General features: G+C 39.5%; 1 protein-coding gene across 2 annotated transcripts in view; it reads right to left on the minus strand.

Moving 5' to 3' along the window:
- Positions 1-27732, minus strand: part of rasa1a (RAS p21 protein activator (GTPase activating protein) 1a) — an 85109-nt gene that overhangs the window by 41367 nt on the left and 16010 nt on the right. For both annotated transcript variants that reach the window (XM_060907098.1, XM_060907097.1), the window contains exons 2-4: positions 3477-3629; positions 857-992; positions 476-546 (exon numbers count right to left, since the gene is read on the minus strand). In XM_060907098.1, the coding sequence (XP_060763081.1) occupies positions 476-546; positions 857-992; positions 3477-3629 (360 nt within the window). The remainder of the gene's footprint in view (positions 1-475; positions 547-856; positions 993-3476; positions 3630-27732) is intronic.

Here is a 27732-nt window from a genome sequence, read left to right on the forward strand (position 1 = left end):
GCAAGAGGTGTGACAACTGGGCCCATTTTAGTATTACAAACTTTTCAGTATAATGAACTATTTAGATGCCCCCCCCCCTCCCCTCCAGTGTACAGGAAAATATGCAAAAAACACACAAGATGATACATGATACAAATTCAACTTGTGATTCACTTTCCTTAAAAAGGCTTTAGAAGGGACGTTTTCAATTTTCACCTAAAGATGAAAATATATTTCTTATATAAAGCAAAACAATTTCACCAAGACAAACTTTTAATCATATGTTAAATAAATCAACTTTGTGTGAGTGCATCTGATATCTCAACTTCTTTGAATGCTCATAACTAGTTACTGGTTTTAAAAAGTAAAAGATAAGCATGTGTTAGATGGTGGTTTATGTAACGTGACCAGGCTAAATAACTGACTCAGGCATAAACGAGCCACATTTGGTTTATGTTGCAATGTGGTTCCCCAGGAGTATTCATGAAAAATATACCTGATCTCGGTTGTATCTGGCACTTTGGTGTATGGAAGGATAGCCCTCACTCTTCTCCGATCCTCCACAGGCTGGGTGGGGTGGGGGGAGGGAAAAAAAAAAAAAAACACACCACACACACCTAACGTCAGCATAAATCTACTGAAACACAAGCCCTTCATGAATTACTGCCAACTCAGTCTTAAAACGCTGAAGAAATGACGAAGGGTGAACATGGCTATAGAACTATATATTTTCTTTCATATTGCAAGCTGTAGAGCAGTGTGCTGCTGTATCTGACAGTTAGGTAAACAGAAATTATAGCAAATAAGATTGTTTTCTGAGTCTCTCATCTGTGATGCATGAGCGAGACATTTCCTGTGGCTGAAACAACAGCATTACCTCTGGTGGAGCCACTGGTGATAGCAGCTTTTCACCTTTCAGTAGGCAAGACACATAGCTGTAATAACCAATGAGGTCTGAGAGGGATGAGAAACGTCTCCCACCAATGTAATAATCCCCACACATGGCAATGATCCTAGAACACAAACACACCCAAGACTCAGTGTTACATTTTACATCACCTACATGAGCATTCAGGTGATGTGGACATAATAATAAGTCTGAAATACACGGAGGATTTTTTTTTTTTTAATATGGACACACTATCAGAGGTTTTGTGCTTGCAATGTCACTTTTTAATCATAAACACCAATAGCCTATTTTTAGGTATGTGTCACTTTAAAATGTCAACTGGTGTGAAAAAAAAAAAAAAATTCATTCAGACTGCAGAGGAGGGTGACTGTTCATGTTCGAGCTGACACGCTTTTTTTTTTTTTTTAAGACCCACCCACGCTATGGCTCCTCAGTTACCATTTGAGCAAAAAAAAAAAAAAAAAAAAAAAACAGATGCACATACCTTTAAAAAAAAAAAAAAAAACACACAAAAACACACAACTTCAACTAATCTCTGAACTAAAATGTCAGTTTGGCATGGAATAACAAATTTAACCATTTCGAAAATCTTTATGCATCACAACACAAAAAATACTCACATTCTACCTTTCGATTTTACTCTTCTGAAAAGTTTTCTAAACATTTAGGAAACAACCTCCTCCTTGATGTACAGAAATATCTTTTTTTTTTTGCTTTATTTTCACATCTATACATTAATCCTCTAATGCTTCGTCTATTTCTTTGAATAATCCAATATGTTGAAGATAAAATGATAAATTGAACAGACAAGTAGGTAATTTCCAAAAACCATTACTGGAGTTATTGTGTGGCTGAATTGCAAACAGCTCCCTGCGAGAGAGACAGTGTATACCGTAGTAATGTTACACCCTGTGTACAGTGAACAGAAAGTCAGATTCAGTGCTGTGCATACTTGCCAACTTTTCAAAATTCTCACGGGGGAGAAAGTGCGCGAGCGACATTTTCCACTAGCCGAGGGTCTGATGCATGGTTGAAACGATAAAAACAGTGGATCCCAATTAATTGCAAACCATTTGAAATTTATACAATTAAAGAGTTTTTGAATTGTTGATATTGTTCTATCAGTTACTCTAGGTTATGGGATTCATGCATCAGGCATGAGAGAGCTCAGAGTGAAACATCTGAAATAATACTCGTCTTGAATTTTAACATAACAATGAAAGGGAAGTTTTAAATCAGATTCTTAGCTGAAAAATCTCATGCCTGAATATTGTCTACATACAGAGACCCACAGAAAATAACAAGTGATGCTTTAGAAGAATGTTTATCATTTCTTAAAATAGTCACAGTGAATGAAAGGATTATTGGATTGCATCAAATGTGTTTTCCTTCTGTAAGCTCATGTAAAAATACAGAGAACTATCACATCATATAATTTTAATAAGATTTGACCAAAATAGTAACAACTCAATTAAATAAATACTGCACTGTCTTAGTACGACTAAAACGCATCTCTCGACTAAACACTTCCCAACAGAATTTTTAAAAAGCACTAGAAATCCTATCCAAATCCTGTCGGAATGCATCAAAGGAATTTGCTCATTTGCAAACTTGGGCTGAAAGTTTTCAAACAAAATTTTAAAATGGCACTATAAATACTACCATACTATCAAAATATACTCCGCAAAGAAATTCACTCGAATGCAGAATTTTAGTCCGACCAAAATACACTCACTAGTAATCTTTCACTTAAAACCTCAAAACTCTATCAAAATCAGTCACTTTCCAGATAATTCACTTGTAAACTTTCAAACAAATTCAAACTAGCACTAAGACACGACCACACTATTCAAATACGCTCACCAAACAAATTCGATAGTTACGGCCACCCGACCCAGCGTTAAACATTTTCCAACTGAAATAAATTTGCGAGACCCGGATGTAAACATACAGACTTCTAAACTTTGACCTGTGCAGTCAGTGAATCGCTTACCTTGCAAAATGCGTTGCTCTGGCTGGTCGAACATTTGCTTATCCATGGAAATTCATTCTCCCATGCAACCTCGTATTTGCATTCATATTTTTGCCGTGCGGTATTAGGTTTAGTGGCCATGATGAATGACTGCTTGTAAAAAATGTCGGACAGCCTGGGTGAATCCTACATTACAGAAGTGACGGTCGTTCTGTTCGCTGATTGGTTAACAATCAGTTGATGTCAGCAGTGTTTCTCATACGATTCTGATTGGACATAATCGGGAGCATTTTTAACTTGGCGGTAGGGACTTCCCAAAACTGGGAGATTATCCAGTTTTTAACAAACACGATCAGGAGGCGGGAGACGGAGGCTAAAATCGGGAGGCTCAGCAAGTATGGCTGTGGATTTTACATGGATGAAATTTACAATAAAACCGTCACTGATCATGGTTTTCACCTACTGTAGTTTGTGCAAGATGAAGTCACAAAGCTCTGTCTGGAGCAGTGGAACATAACCGTAATTAAAATTTAAATGAAAATTTGGTGGCGGCTTCAGCATCAACCTAAACGCTTAAAGCTTTTGCTATAGTTTAGTGAATTTCTCCAGGCTCACCTGAAGTGGTTGACCACATTGGTCTTGCTGAGGAAGGACAGCACGAAGGAGCCAGGCCTCCGGTCGCTCTCCCTGATCAGGTAGCTGCCTGGTGTCTTGGCTTTGCGCAGCCGCTCCTCTGCAATGGTCCGGTCCAGTTTCCCATGGTACCATCTAAGGTAAAAAGAATACAGACTAGTTTAAGTACTTTTTCTGGACAATATCAATAAAACTAACATTCTGACTTAACACCTTTCTGCCAGCTGGTCCTTGGAGTACCAACTAATGAACTCGACATGTGAGGCACTCAAACCTAACAGCAGCAATGCCAGCAGCGCTTGCCGTGCAGGAAGCACCCATTTATTTATTGATTGATTGCTTTATTCCGAACAGTAAAGAAGATATAAAAACAAAAAAACAAAAATAAAAAATGCAATCATCAAAACATCGTCATAAACAAACAGAATAGCGTAGCCACAAGGCAGTAACATAATAATGTTCGGAAAGGATTAGGAAGAAGTAAATAACTTATCAAATCCTAACCCTCTATATCACCGCTAATCAAACATCACTTTCCACCATAATAAACTACATATACAAAAGAAAACAAAAGCAACAAAAAAAAGAAAAAAAAAACATACCAAGAAATACCAACATGGTATAATATCGACCAAATCAAAATCATATATACAGATACTTATGCATACACACAATACATATCTACAGTACATACATGTACACATCCATACGTACACAGACACCCATATCATAATTATGCATATGATGCTTATATATTATATACAATTATACACACATTATATTAGTATATATATATATATATATATATATATATATATATATATATATATATATATATACACACACACACACACGCACACAATATATCCCTGTATGTACCCATTCCCACATATATACACTTATATCAATAGCATGTTATTGTAATTCATCCTCCTCCCTATACCTCATAATGATCTGTTCCTTATACCTTTTTTTGAACTGGTTTATTAGTTGTACATTTCATGAGCTCCACATTCAAACTGTTCCATAGCTTTACTCCACAAATTGATATACTGAGCATTTTTAACATTGTCCTAGCACTGCGAATTTTAAATTTCAATTTCCCCCTAAAATTATAGCCCCCCTCTCTATCCAAGAACATTGTTTGGATATTCCTTGGTACTTTATAAATCCTTACTTTGTACATCTCATCTCATTATCTCTAGCCGCTTTATCCTGTTCTACAGGGTCGCAGGCAAGCTGGAGCCTATCCCAGCTGACTACGGGCGAAAGGCGGGGTACACCCTGGACAAGTCGCCAGGTCCTCACAGGGCTGACACATATGGCCCTTTTCCACTACCCTTTTTCAGCTCACTTCAGCTCGCTTCAGCTCACTTCAGCCCGACACGGCTCGCGTTTCGACTACCAAAAACCAGCACGACTCAGCTCGCTTCAGCCCTGCTTAGCCCCTAAAACTCGCACCGTTTTGGAGTGGGGCTGAAGCGAGCCAAGCCGTGCCAAGTGAGGCTGGGGGTGTGAGCAGACACTCCCCTGTGCACTGATTGGTGAGGAGGAGTGTCCTCACACGCCCCGCGAGCGCGCTGGGATCTGTAAACACCGCAAACCCGGAAGAAGAATAATTACGAATTACGAGAATTTCTGAAGCCTTATGCGCCTCGCCTCATCTATACACTCTTGCCAGTATCTGTTGGCGTTGTCGGTGACAACAAGCCACAGCACCAAGACCAGCAACACTAACGACTTCATGTCCTCCATGTTTATTGTTTACTATTCGGGTCGTGAGACTACCGCTTAAAAGATCACTGAATCAGTGACATACAGAGCATCGTGGACGAGTTCGCGGAGCGCAAGGCTCGTCGTATGCCCTTCAAATAATGCGCGCAGTAGGCTATTGATGTTTTATTATGAGCCATGTACAGTATGTCGCCTAATGTTTTTTTTGTTTCTGAGTTACATGTTCGTTTGAAGGACTTAATGTACAAAATAACATAGTTGCACCCCGTAGTGTTGAAATTGGTAAACACAGTGCATTCAGTGAGGTTTGCACCGCCCTCCTTTTATTTCTGACTCTTCCTGTCACCACTCTGAGCGCTCATTCGTATTCCCTTCAAATAATGTGCGCAGTATAGGCTATTGATGTTTTATTATGAGCCATGTACAGTATCCTAATGTTTTTTGTTTCTGAGTTACATGTTCGTTTGAAGGACTTGATGTACTAAATAACATAGTTGCACCCGGTAGTGTTGAAATTGGTAAACACCGCAGTTGCGGACATTTTGTAGCCTAAAATGATGTTATGATAAGCTTTAATAAAGGGCCCGGTCATTTGCCCCGCCCCCGGCCCGGCTCTGACTTGTTCCGCCACTGTCACTGATGTCACTGTTTGCGCTGCTTAACGACATCACGTGACGTCCACCCACTTTCGCTAACTCCACCCAATGTGTCCACCCACTTCCAGCCAGCACGGTTCAGCGCGGTTGTAGTCGAAATGCAACTCCAACAGCCCCGCTCAGCCCGACTCAGCTCGACTCGGCACGGCACGGCTCAGCTGCGTTTGTAGTGGAAAAGCGGCAATAGACACAGACAACCATTCACACTCACATTCACGCCTACGGTCAATTTAGAGTCACCAGTTAACCTAACCTGCATGTCTTTGGACTGTGGGGGAAACCGGAGCACCCGGAGGAAACCCACGCGGACACGGGGAGAACATGCAAACTCCACACAGAAAGGCCCTCGCCGGCCACGGGGCTCAAACCCGGACCTTCTTGCTGTGAGGAGACAGCGCTAACCACTACACCACCATGCCGCCCATGAATTATTCTTATAGCTCTTTTTTGAAGTATAGTTATTGCATGAAGTGAACATTTATACGTATTTCCCCACACCACTGAGCAGTAATTTAAGTACGGTAAAACCAGGAAACAGTAAAGAATGCGGAGTGAATTATAGTCCAGGACGTGATTAGCTATACTCAACACAGATATGCTTCTTGATATCCGCCTATCCGTTTACATAGTGAACTTCAAATTTCGATCACCGTGCACCAACATAAAAAGTACATTCGGCTTCACAAGAGTTGAGTATTTTATAGGAAAACCCCTGAATTTTCAGAATATGCACTCAGATTTGCACGACACATGATCTTTTCTCTGAACGCTGACGGTGAAACCGCTGGGCGCGGCCACGTTAGATTTTGGTCTAAAGTCAATGACGTGCCACCCCATGGCGTTAGACTCTAGCTCGCTTTCTATTGGTCGACACTGGCCGAAATCGATACCAGACGTTGGGAACAATCATGACCTCTCGTGGGCCTTTTTGCAGTACTTTCAGTCAAACTGGAAGCTGGCCAGAGACAGCGGAAGTTCTAGTCACGGTCAACAGATATGTATCCTTCTATGGGAAACAAAACACTGGCTTTTGGAGGGTAGAGGAAGAGAGAAGGTTCAGGGATGTTAATCATATTGAAGAAGTCATATTTGATTAGAAACATTAGAGCGCCACCCTCTGGAAAGTAAAGTGTCAAACTGTGCTGCCACCTTTTGCCTTGTTGTGCCATCACATGCAATAAAGGGCGTTGGTGTGCCAATTAGGCAAGTTGTAGAGAAGAGAATACAGTCAGAGGACAGATTTAAAGTGCATATATCACAGGTAAATTCAGGAGCAAGATCAATGTAATTCTCCTATTTTATATTAAACTTTGGTCAAATATCTGTCACATTTTGCGCAATTTTTTTTACCTTGCGCAATACCAGAAAAATTCAGTTGAAATCAAACCATTTGAGGCGAATTGGTCCGCCTCTGAAAAAACTTGGCATTTGGATTTCCCGGCAAACACTGATTTTCGTGACGCCTCCCTCTGAATCCTACGTCAGCGCTGGCTTGTTTATGAGAAAACAACCGTATTATTTACATCCCCGGTGTTTTCTCCGTCGTCTTCACTACTTGAATCATCAAATCCAAACAGATGAAGCCCCGATTCCGACATCTCATTATATTCTTCATCCAAAGGTGAAGTAACATTGCGCTCAGGTGACAATTCCATATTTCAATGCAAAATCGCTCGCTGCTAAACTTGGTCTACACAGGCTGTGCACTGAAACCGTGCAAGCTCTCGCAGCCTGCTGGCGCTTCTGCAGGTAACGTCACGAATCTGGCTCCAGACTCCCTTGGGATTTTTCTAGACGCGTTTTATTTTATTTTTTTCTGCTGTAGACAGACGGCCTTGTGCAAAATTACCCTTCTGGATGAGTGTGTAAACGGACATTCTTTCATTCTCATATACATATATCAGGGCTCAAAATTCGCGGTGGTCCGGTCACCCGAGGCAACTTAGTCATTAGGTGGTTAATTCCTGTCACTAGCCAGCCCAGCTGGCTAGTTGAAAATAAACAATATATATGAAGCGAAGATTCAGACACACCGTCAACTAAAGCCGCCACATATTAAGCATGTGCTGTGTCTGTGTTAATCGATGTGTTTATCTGCAGGACGGAAAATACTGAAGAATTCCGAATCATATCGTGTACGAGTCAGGCTGTCGGTTTTTTCACTACTGCGCATGCATATAACGCATCTCGTTGAATATCGCAGTCACGGGCTGAGCCGTGGCACTGACATAGCGCGCAGGCAGCCATTTGCCGGCATTTTTAAATCACTGCTGTCCTGTCGCTATTCTCATTGCCACCATCATATGTACTGTTTAAGATCTCTTTCATATTGTCATTAATCACCATTTGCAATAGATTAATTACGCAGGGCCAAACTTAGGCTACGTTTACATTAGACTGTATCTGTCTCATTTTCTTCGCGGATGCACTGTCCGTTTACATTAAACCCCCTGGAAAAGCCGGGAAACGGGAATCCGCCAGCGTCCATGTATTCAATCCAGATCGTGTCAGCTCCGGTGCTGTGTAAACATTGAGAATACGCGAATACGCTGTGCTGAGCTCTAGCTGGCGTCTCATTGGACAACGTCACTGTGACATCCACCTTCCTGATTCGCTGGCGTTGGTTATGTGACGCGACTGCTGAAAAACGGCGCGGACTTCCGCCTTGTATCACCTTTCATTAAAGAGTATAAAAGTATGAAAATACTGCAAATACTGATGCAAATACTGCCCATTGTGTAGTTATGATTGTCTTTAGGCTTGCCATCCTTCCACTTGCAAGTAATAAGTGATATGCGCTGGGATCACACACACAGCGGCTCAGTCCCGAATCGTGGCTTGTTCACTTCACTCGCGCGCTCTGTGAGCTGCGCAGGGCCGGAGTGCGCACCCTCCAGAGGGCACTCGCTGTTCAGGGCGGAGTGATTTGGAGCGCAGGATGCCTGCGGAGCCGAGCGTATCCGTGTATTAGGCTTGCCATCCTTCTACTTGCAAGTGGTGAGCCTTGCGCGGCTTGCCATCCTTCTACTTGCAAGTGGTGAGCCTTGCGCATGCCCTAAATGCACTGGGATCATGTTACGCGCCATCTGAAATGCACTGGGATCATGTTACGCGCCGTCTAAAGTCATGTGATTAGCGTATCCGCGTATTGGCGTTGCTGTGTGCACAGCTAATGGTTTTAGTGTAAACGCGAATCGTTTTAAGAACGTTAATCTGATGATCCGCTGATTCGACGTAATGTAAACGTAGCCTTAGTGTTTAGAGTGCAGGGAAAGGCCTACCAGCACTTCTAGATGGCTATCGTTTGTGCATCTGACTCATTCAAAATATTCGCTTGAAACATATCGTCATTTTCATTCTTCATCTGTATAATCTTTGTCTAGTATCAAAAAGTAAAATAATTCACACTGGCTGTTAAAAACTTCATTTATTGGTTAAAACTTTTATTACAACTCTGGTAGCAATTCACTCACCAGGCATTCAAAACGTTCTTCCGGGTCTCGTTTGGGGAAACAGATGGACTGTTCCACTGGGGGGGAAAAATAGAGGGGTTTCCCGGGTTCTTTGTGGGGCAGCCCATTGTGATGGGGGTGTTTTAGGGGTAATGACTTAAAAGCCATTTTGAGGGTTCAATAAGGTATTTTTGTGCATGTCAGTTATTGTATGTATTTGTGTTATATGTTTTCTTATTTGATTTATTATTTGGTAATAATTATGTTGTTTAGTTAGTTGATTATTTTTGACAGTGGGGCTATCCAGTGGGTGGGGCTACAGTTAGCAATGCTCTATATTAGGCCCAAGAGCCTCAGTAGGTGAGGGTTGCTGGTGAACTGAACGCGTCTTGTTAATTGAAGTTGCTCTTGATAGTAGTTCAGGGTCTGAGGACTTAGCCTGGCTATTTATGCTTGTTTATTTTCGTTTTGTACAGTTTTTTTTATATTTTTTTCATGCACACTTATGGTAAATATTTGCACATTTGTCAAAAAAAAAAAAGAAAAAAGAAAAAAGAAACGAAGCCTTTTCGTTGAAAACTTTTTGGTCTCCTCCATCTTCTCTGCTGCTGTGGCTATCCTGCCACAATCGCGGTAATCACGTTATCAAATTCAATAGATGTGGCCACATTATCGCCCATTTAAACACGTGTTTTTTGTTGTTGTTTACATCTACATCTGCCAAAGCTATGCTGTGATGTGGAATTTTCTGAAAGGTGTACAGAAACCGCCAGAGACGGGGACAAAGCGACCTCGGTCTGAAGAGGAGAAAAAGGCCGCCGATAAAGCGTACGAGAAGGAGAAACGACAAAGGACTTCTAAGCAAACGTGGGAGCAGGGTAGGCCTCGGCTGCGATACGATTTTTATGGAATAATTAATTTTTTTCAAGTTGATTCCTAGTCAATATGAAGCTCCTAATGCTTTCTCTCTCATAAATGGTTAAATACAGAAAGCACGTTGGACATATTTTGGGTGCTATAGTCATGATAGTAAATATATTTGTTTTCAATACTCATACGCCAAGTTTTCCAATATATTATTTGTTGATATTATATTATGGTGCTCTGTGTTGTTCTCATTTATGTATTTAACAACAGTATCAAAATACTCGGGTCTTGAAATAAATGCACAGTAGTCATGAACAATGGTAACTACTCTCGTTATTTTTGACAGAAGTAAAATTCATACATGAATAAATTTTGGCTAGTTGATTTTCTGTTTGGCTAGTTACTTTGGAAGGCAACTAGTCCAGCTGGCTGGTGAAAAAAATATATGAATTTCTAGGCCTAATATATATCGAAATTGGTCCAGGATATGCACTTTAATAGGAATCTATGTAGATCGTTATTATCCTTAACGATCTTTAGTTGGGTTTGAATGATTCGGTATAATGGCCAGCAAAGTACCTACAATCAGCGGGTCATGCCATTGCTCAGTTGCTGAAATTGATTTGAGTAGTTTACACGATCTCACTATGCAAATAATGCAATTAAATTTCAAAATAAATTTTAAAAAATACCAGCGCAAAAGGTTATTTTTAAACTCTGAGCAATTGATGTATATTTTGGGCACAAGAATTGCTCCTGAAGGTGCTTTAATTTACTTTCTCAAGATGGATGTATATTGCTGCAAGTGGCCAAATAAGGCTGCTGGGGGGGGGAAAAAAAAATTCAAACAGCTGTAACTTCTGTTCTATTCAACCTCGGGGGTCAAGAAAACCAGTGCTGAATTCAGAACTTCATACTCTCTTGATATGCCACACTTGATCACAACTAGATTTAAAAATGGCCTGTCATTACAACCAACAAAAAGCTCAATGTTTCTAGAAACAACATTCCTGAAACCACATTCAGCTCATCAGGCACCATGTCTTGTGATTGAACTGCCCAAATGCATCGCAAGTGAATTTTTTGCACCAAGAACATGACTCAGCATTGCATGAAATATAAAAAAAAAGCTTTTACACCAAAGCCCAGGCCATTGCTATAAATTAAAGAGTAACTGTTTTAACACTGGTTAAAATTTCAGTGGATTTAGATTCCGATGGAAGCAAATAAAAATTAACACTCGTTTCTGATTTAGCACTATGCAAAAGGTGGTAAAGCATAAGTACAGGAAAAGAAAAAAAGTGAGAAAACGAGAAACAGCACAACATGGTTACAGCGGGAAGATGGCGTGAGAATAAGACGACGCAAAGAAAGAAAAGTAAGTAGTAGTGAAAATGTCAAGTGGTGCAAACAGTTTATGCTGTTGACATTTCAGCTTAAAATAAATGTGCAGACTGACAAGTCAATAATATTCTGTACGAGTTTACACACTTGTGTTTCCTGGCTTTAACACACAACTGAAATGGATTTAAAACACTGGGAGGAGAACGACGTTAAAATGTTCATTCAACATGATCGGAGCCCGCTCACATTTCACACAAAAAAAATTCTTAAAAACATGATCTCAACTTTAATGATGTGTGGGAGAAGTCATGTGTCTGTGTAAAGGAAGTGGAGTTGGTGTGGTGGTGGTGGTGCATGCATGCACATGTATAAAATGCTATACATTGCAGAAATGCTCTGCATAAAGAAGGTGTCTGGATGAAAGAACAGAAAGAAGACAATTTATAATCACATGACCAGGTGATTCGAACAAATCAGGGACTGAAATATTGTTCTTTAGATGAAGAAATTTGATCATCCGAGTACTCATCATTCACCATCATCCACAGAAGACTTTATCCGAAGCAGCTCAAGTGTGGGACTGTAGCTTTCAGACAGTCACTGTTCCAAAGATTTATACAATGAAGACCAGCCTCTATGCGGCTTTTAAAGCGTAAAAAAAAAAAAAATGCTCAGCCAGCAGATGAAAGGTCTCTGAGAACTGAGTCACAGCCTGCTGCCTTCGAACAAATTTTTGCAATAAAAATGACACCAGCGATTAGCAGATCTGCTTATATTTTCCTATTAAAACCATGATTACAGGCCTGTCGGAGAACTGCGACCATACTCTTACTGTACTTCCATTAAAAACTTCCACTTCAAAATAAATCCTCTGATGCAGCCAGTTAGTGAGAGATTAATGAAAGTCTTTTACAGCTACAGGGTTACTCCAGTTCAGCCATCAGCTATACATAGCTCTTCAAACCAAACAGGCCTCAAACTTCCTCACAGCTCTTGAGGTTGTCAGTTCCTCAACTCTTGAGGTAATTTTTGCCCTTACCCCTGAGAAAAGGGTAACATGAAAAGGGGTGAGAACTTTCATCATCTTGAGAAAAAGCACTTGATCATGTCACAGCATGAAATGTGGAAACACCAAAAAGCAGAACCAGAAACAATAATATTCATTATATTTTATGGACCGGTTTTCTGATATGATGCGCTAACTAGATTAAAATAATGCCTTTATCATCTTAATCTGCTATACGTTACACAAAACCACAAGTACATACTGTACACGATTGTTGTCTTAGTCCACAAGGTTTACCCGTGTTAGCATACGTGTGTGTACAAGCTGCGTGCTCACTATGAAGATATTCAGCAACTAGATGTGCGACGGCCCGGGAAAACCCTTCACCTGCTGAAATTCTTACATCTTCAATTAAATGAAGTTTTGAAAACCTGCGGTTTTTAAGAGTTCCAGCACTGGTTACACCAAAAGTGAAAAGGGAGAAAAATGTAAAGATTCTTCAGTGAAAGACGCCAATTTCAGTATTGGTTGAAAAGCAACAGATTCAAATTACTGATTTAATTTGCTTAAACATAATAAATAAAATGTAAAAATAAGAAAACAACCATGACTGTATTTTTTTTATACCATCCAAAACCTGTTCATCCAGCAGTCATTCCATGTTAATAAAAATTTGAATTAAAATTACATTTAGTAATCAATTTAAATTTAATTCTTCAATTTATAAAATTTTATATATATATATATATATATATATATATATATATATATATATATATATATATATATAAAAATTATTGATGATCATGCCTGTGAGATTAAGTCATATTTTTGTTTTCCCCAACAATGCAATTCTACACAACACAGCAAACTTCTGTCAAAAGTGCTGGCTTTTTTTTTTTGTATAGTGCCGATAAAGGCTACCAGGTAACAACACATACAAGTAGTTAAACTTGATATAAAAAAGAAAAACAAGCTTGTAGTCCTGGAAAACCCTGCTGCCATCTACATCTTATCTCAGGCGGAATTATCGAAACGTGATTTAATATCATCCTGATATGACTGGCTAGAACAAGAAAAACACCTTGCCTACCTTGACATTAGTAATCTAATCTATTCATGGAAAAACATCATGAGCGACGAGGCTTATGCTCACAATAGAAAATTAGTGATTGCTTTAATCAAAACACAATCAATCAGTCTCTTTAGGCTCATCTCCTTAAGTATTTACTTAAAAGGTAGACTGCCTTTCAGATTTTTCAAGTTTAGGTCATAAAAAGAATTTTCCTGACACCCAGTTATTTTTGTTTAGGGAATCAAAAGCTACTGAATTTGAATCACAGACTTCCAATTTTATTAGTTTTTTTTTTTTTTCTTCAATAGAACAATTAATGAATTTAGGGCCACATGGCCCTAAATTCTCCGCTATTTTTTCCCGCTTCACCATGACGCAATTCAAGATACTACGACATGCATCACATGGTGGGCTTTCCCCTTTCACGCAAGGCATTGTGGGATACAAATTTGAAACAGGAGATGAAAATCGAGGACATGAATGAAACGTGAAAAACCGACTACACTAATGGAAAGCGAGAAGAAAAGACGTTATGTTATATACAAAGGAAAGGAAACACAGGACCAAATTAATAAATATCGGCGGTCAGCGAGCACCTCGGTGTGATCAGCTGTTTGTTTAGCGACAGAATGATATAACTGTCAGTGCACAGTCAAAGGAAACCTGTAGATGGCAGTAACGAAACACTGTAGATGCCAGCTGCTGTAAAACCCAAAAGAAGGTGGTAAACCTGCGCATGCGCACACGGACTTCCTCTGTCTGCTTGACTGCACAAAGCGAGTGATTTCATGCACATTATTTGCTCAGGAATCCCCTCAAATTAAATAACTTCCCAGCCACAGAATGGCCCGATATTTCTGTAATATCTCACAAAATAAAAACATACCACAATGACCAAATTTCAGAGGCAACTAAATTTTCATCGATTTTATGAAATCGAAAGGCCGTCTAGCTTTTAAGTACTTGAGTGATATTTAAATATCAGTTACAGCTTTTGAAAAAGTGGTCTTATTTTCACTCGTAACTTGATTGACAACTATTCGGCTCTTCAATCATGACTGCTGGTATTTAAAAGTTTACATATTGAAACTATTTGGTTTGTGCGCTTCGTTACAGCACAACTATTTTAATAAAGCCTGACATTCGCACACACTTGGCACCAGAAGAGAGAAAAAAAAAAAAAAAGGAAGAAAAAACCACTTCACAATACTTTAGGCATTTTACAGCTGCCTGGGTTATGCTGGTGCCTTGTTTACTGATTGGCCTCTTTGCAGAAAGCGTAGGTAAGGACAAAGTAATAAAATAACATTTGTTCACTGGCTTGATGAAATTAACTTTTCTTAAAGTAGAGGTATCAAAATCAAAAAAAGGTTATAAGCAGGAAGTATCTACAAATTGTGGTCAAAACGTTTGATTTTCAGTTGTTTCACAGAATTGAGCCGTAGTGACATCTTCACACAAACACCTTCAACGATGAATAGATTCTGTGCCTGCGACAAGAGTTATGGCCTTTAGCATACAATGCAAGTCTTTAATCTTTTAAGAGGTAAATCATCTGACACCAGCTTAAAAATATTAGCAGCAAAGGAAGTCACATTGAATATCAATGTGCCTATCTCTTCACTAGATTAACCTCCACAGGAAGTGAACATCATGAGAAAGTTCAGGCTTTTGTAAAGATTTGGGCACTGGTTATTTTGTTGTTGTAGTACATATAGAATTAATCCCACGACTGAAAGCAAATCCTTACAGTATTGCTGACTGCATTATTCAGCTTTGGCTTAAACGAGCAACAGGAAGCATGTAGGGTTGGACCAACTGCACTTTTACAATCCGTGCGTGCATGATTACACTCAACTGCCTCCCCCATAGATGCATGAACGCTTCATGTGTAACCATTTTTCTCAGCGTAAGCGGATATGCACGACAGTATTTTATATTATATATATCTATCTATCTCTCACTGAACTTTCATTTTATTCTTCATTTATGAACAGCTCATTCAGGCTGAAAAGGTTTTCCGTGTTAATAATGCACTTGCACATTAATAAGTATTGCTTGCATCACACTGGCTGATAAATTCCAATGTACACTTTGTAAGCAAGATTATTTTTATGACAGCTTTTGAGGGTCAGTGAGTTCAGACTCCTTTTAAGAGATTGATTTATATATTTAGAAACTCATACTCAGGTTTCAAAAGGTAGACCTCATGTCCTCAAAAGAGCATCGGACTTGGTCGCTATAGGGGCTTTTCACTGACATCACAGATTTTTGTTTATGACACAGCATCCACCATATTGCCGGGCAAACAAAGAAACACGGCCACGACAGTTAATAATGAAAATCGAGACAACTGCAGTCAGTACAATCTGTCTGAAATTATTAAAAATTGATTATACCAGCAGATCATGTTACATCCAAAAGCTGAAACATGCAGGCATCACAGATCCAGATAATTTACCCACAGATGTATTTATTCCACTCGGGGGGGGGGGGGGGGGGGGGAGTGTTGGGCAAACCAGCTACCGGATTTGGGACACTACGACATCCTGAACAATTTAGCATTTTGACTTCTAAATACACTGGAGATGCTCAAAGGCAGACAAAAGTACAGATGCCTCCTGCTATTTCAAGGCAGGTTTCATGTCGGAATGTTATGAGAAATTCCTGATAAAGAAAAATATCTTATGACAAAGGTAAGCTCAAATGTGGACTTAATAATAATAATAATAATAATAATAATAAACAAGCCAGGGCCATTATTAAAAAATGTTCTGTTTCCGGTCCACCGGCCGGGTGAGTGCCGTTTGTGCGGTTGAAATTTTTGTTTAACGCCGGTTTTTCGACATTTTTTTTCAGGTTCGTAAATCTAAAATCGAACTCGACATTTACGCGTTCCCAGGGCTTTCCACTAAGGCTCATACTAGCCAGCCATGACATAAGTAGCCAGCCAGGGGGGAGTAAACACAAAATAAACTCCTGTGCACGCAGTTCCCAGGATTAAATGTATTTTCCACAGACCATTTATTTATTCACTTTACTCAAATACAAAGTAAATCGGCAGTAAATCATCTTTTCTTGCGTATTGCATCATGAGGCGTTCCTGGCTTGTAAATCTCTCATTCTCGGTGCATGACACATTCACGCAGCTGAGCATGCTATGAATTAACAATGACAACGGTCTGCAGTGGGGCTACACAATTAAACACTCAGCGAACATTTCTCCATTTGTGTATGAAAATACACTCCAACCACTCAGTTTGGGTTCATTTACAACCAACGGTGTCTTTTGATGCCAGCACGTAATTGAACGAGAGAAGACTGGTTTACCGGAGACAAAATAAGCGTCATCTCTGCTTCTGTTCCCTCCGACACACTACTGCGTCCGCCGAGTGCGCGCGCACTCTGAACTGAATCAGCTCTGCGCATGCGCCGTGCGGCACAAAAAAATGGCAGCCACCATGAAGGAAGGAGATCCGGAGTTTTCAAACATTTGCTTAAGTGTGAAATCGCAAAATGGTATTCTAGCGAACAACAAAATAGTAAAGATTCAGAAAAACAGAATCATTCAGTGATCATTTTAATAGTGTAATTTCATCCGAACTAGGCCTAACGCTCGATTTAGAACTACAAAAAGTCCATGTGTCGGACATTTTAAGTACCTTTGTAAAAGTTTTGCAAATGTTGCAGTCAGCATTTAAAATGCTAACTTAAAGTTTTTGTACAAGTTTCAGTTGATTAAACTCATTTTATTAAATGTGTCCGCTTTCGTAATAAAAAAAAAATGTACTGAAAGAAAAAGCAAAACACAGCATTGCGATTTCTTACCCATCCATTAAAAAAAAAAAAAATCCCTCCCTCCCGACTGAAAATTTTTTTTGCTCACCCAGTGGACAGGAAACGGATTTTTTTTTTTTTCAAGGATGGCCCAGGGCCCAGAGCTCACACATTTTATAGTGTTTAGCCGAATCTACATTAGCAGTACATAAACATGTTGCTAGTCAAGCCAAGCATTAGGTCTAATAAAAATCACATCCAAAGCCCACATCCAGATCTACAGTTTAATATTCATACATCTGCCATGATTTTTTATAATGCAGTAGAGCTGCTAAGTATGACACGCTTGTATATGCATCACTAGACTATAATTAGTGCCAGCCCATGCAACCTGCTAAAAGCGTCACCATCTCAACCAAAGTTGTGTCTATGTTATGCCAATTTACTGACTTGTTGAATGTTAAATTAAGGCTCGATGTAGATCTATGGTATTTTCATAACTGAATGGCCTTGAGCTAGGGGTGAGGGGAGGGGGAAAAAAAAAAAAAAAGGGGGTTAAGAGAAATAACAGGTGCACAGAGATTTCACGCTAACCAGATATAAAAAATGTTCTCCATACACATGGGAATGTTTTGTTAGTGTCCAGTCTTAATGTAACTGCAGCTCGCCATTTTTCTTCTCTTTCTGGGTTTGCCGGGAAGCGATGAAAAGTTAAACCAGGCTTACCTCCACGTCTGTTATTACATCCAAAACCACTACAGGTCTCCGGCATTGTTCTTTTAGATGCAACTTCAATTTTATCTGTAGATGTTTACTGAATTGGGCTTAGAATCACTCGTGTACACTTGCGCCACTCATTGTCAAACACAAAGCTTGCCTGGCAACATGGCTGCATAAACATACCCACAGTTACGATGACGTCATGTGAAAAGGTCCCTATAAGGAACAGATACACACAAATATATGAACGATCAACCATTTAAAAGTAACTTGAAGGCCCTAAATGTCAAAAAACGTGCATTTTGCCCATACACTCATTTTTCAGACATCTGTGAAAGACACAAAAGTCTTGGCACTTCTTGTATGGTCTCTATTAGCATATTAAAATAGTGTCTCAGGGATTTAGACCTTTCTCAGAGGAAGTGGTGGTAGCATTGGCTTACTGAGATTTGACTGAGGGGTTGCGTGCACTCTCACTCTCATATATGCATGTCCTCCCTCCCGCTCCCTTTTCCATCCTCCATTAGGACATTTTTACCCATCTTTTTCCTGCTAAAAAACGCAACTCTCAAAACCTCCCGTCACTGTTCATTAGCATCCACATGAAGCAGACTGTACCACTCGACATTAGAAACGTGCCTCTGTATCACGCCAGCTGTCATCAGGGAAGCTGTGTGGATCTCACATTCAGGACTTCAGGTTCAAAACTCCCACATACAATCGATGAGCTTAAAGTGCCAGGTTTTTGGTGCTTTTATAAATTAGTGTATATAATGCATTTTAAACACACCACTATAAGTGCAGGGTTCTAACTCAGCATTTTCAGCGTATCAGGCCGATACGCAAGGTTTCCTTACCGCTACGCCCACAATATCGCTGACATGCCTGTGAAAGTTGCCGTTACACTAATAAAAAGACTTGTCAATCTTGAAAATGTGGCCTTTTGTTTAATTTTCTCTTGTTATCCCCACACATTTGGACATAGTCCACTCCCTGTCCACATAAGCGCCTAGTGCAGAGCTGCCGGAGTAGTTCCGTGGGGAGATTGTCACTAATCATGTTAGTCTGGTTTACCTCCTTCCTTATGCCGTGTTCACGGTAAAGTGCAATCCGTATTAAGAGGAGCTTACATGCCACGCACGTAATATGTGCCGGTCCCCAGCAAACTGATGAAAAACCGCCGTATAGATACGAGTCAGGTTTGAAATGTCATGTATTGTAATTGAATGAAAGCTGAAAATAAAGCGGACACTTGGTTGTTTTATTCTTATTCCATAAACGTCACTGTAGGTGCAATTGGTAATTAAGTGATCAATCTCACTAAATCAGCCTCATTAAATTGAATCAGTCTCATTGAATCATACCATTAATTTTGATGCTTAATAATAAATTATCAAACAGCTAAATTATGGTATATTCCAAATTATTATGATCACTTACCATATTACATAACTCATATGCACCTTGGAATTCTTTGAGATTGTGTGACTTCAAAGAATATGGAAGCAAATAAACAGTTTCAATAATAATTGAATTTATTATAACAAAGAAAAATGAATAATGGCAGTTGGAATCATTATATACAAATATGATATGGTATGTTCATATACTTGATGAGCAGGTGTGTGAACGTGTGCGTTTTATCTGAGGTATGTGTGTCACCACGTGGAAAAGAATTAGCTCTGAGTTGCTAGCTAAGATGTGTTTGTGTCCACGTGTTGTAGGCCTTGTGGCTTAAGCAAAAGGTTAGCCTAGCTTGCTAACGAGACAAAAGAATTAGCCGTGTGGCTAGCTAAGATGTGTTTGTGTGTGAGGCCACGTGTTTAAGTAAAACACGAGAGTTAGCTTTGGTTGCTAATTAGACAAAAGAATTAGCCGTATGTGGCTAGCTAAGGCCCAAGGATCCTACCTCGTGGAGTTAAGACAAAAGGTGTGTATGTGAGTGTGGAGGAGGGCCACCACGTGTTCCCTTGAGACAATACACTTAGCCCTGGATGCTAATGGGACAAAAGAATTAGCCGTAGGCTAATTTCACTAGCTTATAACAGTACTAAATCCACTGAAATCTTGATGCGGTCAAGATACGTGCAATAATGAAATTAAAGTGTTAGACAGGAACAGAGAGCATGCAAAGCCTATCTATTAAACAATTGAGAGATTAAAACAAAATAGAACAATTATGGAACACAAAAATCAGTGTGCACACTTACAGTTCCTGAGTTTAAATTCACACTGCTTCATAAAACTAATTCCTAAGACTAGTTTTTCTGCCCAAATGCCAGTCTTACTTCAGTATCTCGTCTCTACGCGAGATTATGAGATGATGTTCCGAGACTTTTGGAGGAGTTTCACCGTTGTGGAGCACGTGAGTCACGTCCGTGAAGGCAGAGGATTTCTTGGTCCGACACGTGGTTGCTCGTGATGAAGAGAGTCTCTGATCAGAATAATGTGCACAGCGCTTTTAATTAGAAGGAATTCCAGTCGCTTCTAACTTTTAAATAAACTTTGGGCGGCAGTTTTATAACGTTACTCATAATACAAATAAAAACTGGTTGTAACTCATCTGAGTTAGATCGCGCGATTTTGGATTTTTACCGTGGCCAGGGGTAAACAAAGAAATCGCGCTGAATCGTGAATCTTGCAAGAAAGAGACGTCTTTTCTTGGGTTTTCTGGTGTAGGGTATCTCTGTGTCCAGATGGCTTGACATCCAAGACGAGAGAGAGATAGACGGAAGCGTTGTTCCGTTTCTTATGCTTTCATAGAGGATGTGACGTTGGTGATCCCGCCCAGGCGTGACGTAGGTCAACACGGAAGTTGGCTGATGGGAAAATGTAGTTTCTTAAAGAGACGGGCTGTTGTAGTTCTTAGATGGACTGTGTGTACCTACATCACTAATATATAGTTGAATATTCTAAATATCCCTGTGTCTGAAAATCACTCACTTGTTCGCTACTCCCTATCTATAGAGAATTACTATATAGGAGGACTAATATAGTGAGCTCATTGGCAAAACGGGGAGGGGAACCCTTTCCGACACTAGTCCATCGCGCCGGTATTTACGTCATTACTGTTGCATAATTAAAACGTGCCAAGCTTGCGGGTTTTCAAAATAATAAATACATGCATTTATTTTAGTGATAAATACATATTATACTGAGCGCATTTCCCACATTAATCAATACGAAGTACCTGCATCTTTCAGTTTTTTTTTTTTAAATCTAGGCTGAATATTTTCTTTTGCCACTGCCTTTTATTAAATCAAATTTGAGACTTTTGATTTTTTTTTTCAGCACGACCACAATGCATGATGGGATATATTGCTTTGGTTAGTAACCATCGGTTGTTCACTACTTTTCATGATGCATTGTGAGATACTTTGAGTGCACTATATAGGGTGTAAATAATCCTCACTAAGGTTTCGGACAGCACTACAAAATGGCTTCCTCACTATATAATGAGTAGGGAGTGATTTCGGACACAGGGTAAGTCTTCAATGGGTCATTCCATGTCAAATCTCCGAATGCTCCCATTCAACCATCTCAGATTGGGCTGAAAAAATTCCAGGAGGTTCACACACTTCCCAATAGGAAAAGTCCCAAATTTTAGCTCCCAACTCCTTATAGTTTTGTCATAAAAAAATATTTTTGCGACTAACCTCGGACCCGTTTTGAGCAGAGTTTTTTGGGGAGCCACTTTGAGATTGCTGTATCCAGAAAAAGTATTTAAGCTAGGTCCTTCACGTTTTCAAGGGTCAAAATCTGGCACCAGTACTTGTAGAATATGGACTTTTTCTTTTTTTTTTTACATGTGTGCTTTTGGTTTAGATCATAGAATTCTGGGGGCTTGAATTTGCTCTGAAATTCTACACTACGCTCTGTGGCAGCATATTTGAAGGACTGGAAAGTGCAATTTCAAAGACAGAGGCTTGATATTGCACATACACACTTTCCATATATACTGTGCACTTTGTATTCTAAAACTGCCCTCTGTGATGAGCAGTTTGGAAGATATTAAAGTTTAAAAATGGAAAAAAATTAATTTGGTGACGTTTTTGGCATGTTATAGCAAAAAAAAAAAAAAAAAAAAAAAAAAAAAAAGGACTGCATCCACCAGCATAAAATTGACTTTTTTAGAAATATTAGATGTCTGTTTTTAACAAGGCTTTGAACCAGAATTTTTTTCCTATTGGTTCGTTCCGAACAGAAACGGAATTTTAACGTTTCCGGTTTTGGGTTCCACCATTAAATAGACGTTCCCGAACCGGTTAGAACAAAAAAAATTTCGTTCCCGGAACGGTTAATTACGTTCCCTGTCAGCTGTTTAACAAATGGCTATAAAATTATGTCTCTGTCTCATCCAGCTTAAGCCAAATGTAGGCTAATTCTATTACAACCTTCATTAAATAAGACAAGAAATAATTCAAAATAATTATTATTTCAAATGTTGGCGATTTGGATTCTCAGTATGTCTTCCCATCTACACAAACAGAAAAAGTGCCAAAAATGAAAGATAATTCGTTTAGTGTGTTACCAAAGGCTAGTCAGGCCCTATAGAGGGCTACCGCATGACGTCACCGCGCCGTGAGATTTTGTTAGGCGCCATATTGGAAGACCAAGTACACATCTATGCAAGTACATACATACATAAAACAAACTACACCTGAAATGTAGCCAGGGCCGGTTCTGCCCTAATCTGGACCCGGGTGCAACATCGCGCAAACCCCCCCCAAAAAAAAAAAAACCAGTCTAAATCAGGACAACCATCACATAACTATAAACATTTTATATCAACTATTTTAACTAAATGGGCTATAATAAATAAGCCTGCAGGCAGCCACGGCGGGCTGCCTCAGAAAAGTAACCATTCAATGACGCAACTGAAAGCCTGCAGCCACGGCGGGCTGCCTTAAAAACTAACCATTTGTCCTACCTTAAAACTCGTTTTGCATTTTCTGCCTCCTTTTTTGTATTTTCAACCCTCCGTTTATTTTCTTTCCTTTTCTGAAAACCCGATTTGTGTCCAGACATTTTGTTCTGCTACCAACGAACTAACTCGTCAGGTCTCGTCTCTCGAGCCCGCGATGATTCCCGTGGGAAGGGCAACAACTGATACATTTTTACAAACAGCCAATAGGGAGGTTGCATCATTCAGGCTCTCCTTTGCTCAGACACTCAGTAATGGAGACGTGATAGCAGTCCACCTTCCCGCTCTCTCCATTCAGTCAGCGAACGTCACACAGGAAGTGAACCCCAGCGGGTCATAGAAACTTGCGCAGGAGAAGAATGACTTTTATTTGTAGGCTACGGAAACTTTGAGGAACAAAATAAAAACCGGTATTAACCGGTTACCATTATTTTTAATAAGCGTTTCTGTTCCGGAACATAAAAAATAATAAAGTTTCTGGTTTCGTTTCTGTTCCATGTGAAATAGAAAAAGTTCCCGGTTTTCATTTTCGTTCCTTGAACCGGTTCAAAGCCCTGGTTTTTAACATATCCAAAATTTGTGATGGTGCTCTGCCTTATTTTTGCAAAATTATTTTTAAAATATGTGGTGTTCGCATACACGCACAGCGTTCACGGCCTATGAAAGCATTTTCAAATGCTAACAGAATGCCCTGAGTTTATGACACACAGCTTAAACTCAACAAAATGCTTCATTTGGTTCATAATAAACGATACCTGAAGGATAACCTATATGCAACCTTTCAGTAATGAAATATTGGAGCTCCAATATGGGTGAAAACTGAAACTTGTTTTCATTACAACATTTCTGTTGTACCATAATTTAGAGGAAAAAGCAACCTGTATGCTTCAGCTAGTATTTATCCATGATGAAAAGTCTTTGACAGTCCAGTAGAATTATTGATTATTATGATTTATGACACTTATTGAATTTATTAAATTTATTATAAAACTGGTAACTTTGGGACAACTCTTGTAAATTATTTGAACTTTTTCATTAAACTTTCAGATGCTTTGATGTCACATTCCTCAAGTGTATATACACATCCAGTTGTAGTGCTAGGAACATCTATTTTAGAAATTGTGTGTTGCACAGGTACCCAGCACAAATCTCTCCTGGACCAGAAGAAACTTTTTGCTGGGCTGTGTGGATGCATGAATTGTATCAGAACATCTTGCTGGGCTTCAGATGCCTCTCTGATGCTTCCAACCCACCAGTGATGGTCGTAAACGCAGGTTATATACTGGCCAGGTATCATGTCACTGATCTGGAAGCCCTGTGAAACCTCTTCATCTACATGTTCTACCTCATATGCTGTGTTCACACTTATACCGGTACGAAAGTGGTATAACTGTATTGATACAAAGTATACCGGTACAGTTTAGTGCATCTGTCCACACTAGCGAGTAATGTTTGCGGTTTTCTTTCACGGTAGTTGAAATGCGCATGCGCGAAATGTTTCCGTGGTTACCGAGTAACTTCCTTCCGAGAATATATGGCATCCGTTATTTCGAGATCAAGAAAAAACAATTATTCCGTGATCTCGAGAAAACAAAATTATTCCGTGATCTCAGCTGGATCACTGTATCTCCGTCGGTAGAGACGAAGCCGGGCCAGTCTTCTGCGGAGGTGCCGCGGACTAAATTTTGAAATCATCCCTTAATAAAAGGCTTAATGCAATCTCTCCCTGTGTCAACCCCTGATCAAAATATTGCCTTATTAGGTGATCGATTATTCCAGACATTCTAATGACCAAAGTTGCGTCTATACAGAATGAGAAATGGCCCCAAAGTCAGCATATCACAAGTCTCTTGGCGCACCTGAATGAACCATTTCTCAGCTGTTTACTCAAGATCATGAAATAATTTTGTTTTCTCGAGATCTCGAATTAGTTGTGTTGTTTTCTCGAGATCCTGAATTAATTATGTCGTTATCTCGGGATAACAAGGTGAATTAAAAAAAGGATTATATGAAGGGCCTCTCTTGGCTTCCGTACGGATGAAACAACGTGTGTGTGCTTTTTGTTGTCAGTGTACAGTCTATTTCTGGTGGTCATTTATTCAGTCGAATCGTATAAAACGTGCGAGGCAGTTGAGAAAGAAACAAAGAAAACGAATCTCCGTTCTTCACTATTTTATTCAGCAAAGGCATCGATTGAGGTGTGTGACTTTGCGCATGCGCATTATATTTGTATCGATACAGAGCCGCTTCATCTGTCCACACTACAGCGAAGCGCTACAGTACCGATACTGTACCGGTACGAAACCCATACATTTGTGGATTTCGTACCGATACAGTTATACCGCTACAGTACCGGTATAGTTGCTAGTGTGGACAGGTGTTGCGGTACGAAAGTAGTTTCGTATCGGTACAAAATCCCTAGTGTGGACAGGGTAATAGTTGACTAAAAATCCAGGAATTCCAGACACTCTGCTGACCTCAAGTGTTGTTGCATTGACTGGCTTGAAAAACAGTGATTATCTCTTGTACCCAACACTGTGACTGCCTTTGCAAATCTGCTTTCCAGCTCGTCAGCCATGGACTTCACACTTTCTTTACTGATGCAGATAAATTTGGAGAGTTGTCCCAAAGTTACCAGCTTTATAATAAATTTAATAAATGTCATAAATAAATCATAATAATCAATAATTCTACTGGACTGTCCAAGACTTTTCATCATGGATAAATACTAGCTGAAGCATACAGGTTGCTTTTTCTTCTAAATTATGGTACAACAGAAATGTTGTAAAGAAAACAAGTTTCAGTTTTCACCCATATTGGAGCTCCAATATTTCAGTACCGAAAGGTTGCATATAGGTTATCCTTCAGGTATCGTTTACCATGAACCAAATGAAGCATTTTGTTGAGTTTAAGCTGTGTGTCATAAACTCAGGGCATTCTGTTAGCATTTGAAAATGCTTTCATAGGCCGTGAACGCTGTGCGTGTATGCGAACACCACATTTTTAAAAAATAATTTTGCAAAAATAAGGCAGAGCACCATCACAAATTTTGGATATGTTAAAAACAGACATCTAATATTTCTAAAACAGTCAATTTTATGCTGGTGGATGCTGTCTTTTTTTTTTTTTGCTATAACATGCCAAAAACGTCACCAAATTAATTTTTTCCATTTTTAAACTTTAATATCTTCCAAACCGCTCATCACAGAGGGGCAGTTTTAGAATACAAAGTGCACAGTATATATGGGAAGGTGTGTATGTGCAATATCAAGCCTCTGTCTTTGAAATTGCACTTTCCACAGTCCTTCAAATATGCTGCCACAGAGCGTAGTGTAGAATTTCAGAGCAAATTCAAGCCCCCAGAATTCTATGATAAACCAAAAGCACACATGTAAAAAAAAAAAAAGTCCATATTCTACAAGTACTGGTGCCAGATTTTGACCCTTGAAAATGTGAAGGACCTAGCTTAAATACTTTTTCTGGATACAGCAATCTCAAAGCGGCTCCCCAAAAAACTCTGCTCAAAACAGGTCCGAGGTTAGTCGCAAAAATATATATATATATATATATATATATATATATATATATATATATATATATATATATATTTTTTTTTTTTTTTTTTTTTTAATGACAAAACTATAAGGAGTTGGGAGCTAAAATTTGGGACTTTTCCTATTGGGAAGTGTGTGAGCCTCCTGGAATTTTTTCAGCCAAATCTGAGATGGTCGAATGGGAGCATTCGGAGATTTGACATGGAATAACCCTCAATCAAAAACTAAATCACAGCAACTTTTGGCAAAAAAAAAAAAAGGCAAAGACACATTAAATTACCAAAAAGGGTGATTTTCAGGGAGGCTTACAAGTGACAGGAAATGCACTAGAACGCATCTCTGAGCATGTAGAACCGGAGAGCTTTCGGGGGCCTAAGGCGGCCCCCAAGTCCCCAGTCGTTACAACTGGTGCTACTACGCTGATACTTTGGTCTAGTTAGAACCCTGAAGTGGAACACAAGTGTGTCTGATAAATAAAAGAGCATCTTGGAAACACTCCCAGAAGTTGCGATCTTGATACGAAATTCTACACCACAACTTAGGAGAGTAATACGTCAGCAGCAAGAAAAGCTGTTTCAAACGACACACTGAAGTTGGTCACATGCACGTAACCATGGATACCAAAATTTGATCAGCAAAGCTGCAAAATAACCACAGAATAAGACACGACCTAGTAATGCACAGATACCGATATCTACATGAGCCTGATACCATGCTCAGCTTGTTTTAACAAAAATAAGCATCCAAAACTGTGTGACGTAAGCCTAACGTACACTAATGAATAGGCAACACAAAATAAATCTGGAACAGCAACTCCGTCATCATCACGTTTATAAACATGAAAAGCATGACGGGGTTAATGCCCGCAGCAACTTCTAACGGGGTGAAAACATTAGGTGAGTAAGAACAGCTCTTACCCAGTATATTATTCGCCATAATGAGCCACGATCGGTCACTGACAGCAAGTTGCTCAAATAAGATCCTCATTTCGCCACGACAACCCAACTCGATCAGAGATAGCTAACGGAGCGAGCTAACGCACTTCATTCAAAACTCACTAAAACACTAAACAATGAGCCGAGTAACTTAAGTGCATAAACATGCGTGTACTTTTAAACCGGGGAAACAA

This window comes from Neoarius graeffei, chromosome 24, assembly GCF_027579695.1.
Source record: "Neoarius graeffei isolate fNeoGra1 chromosome 24, fNeoGra1.pri, whole genome shotgun sequence".
NCBI lineage: Eukaryota > Metazoa > Chordata > Actinopteri > Siluriformes > Ariidae > Neoarius > Neoarius graeffei.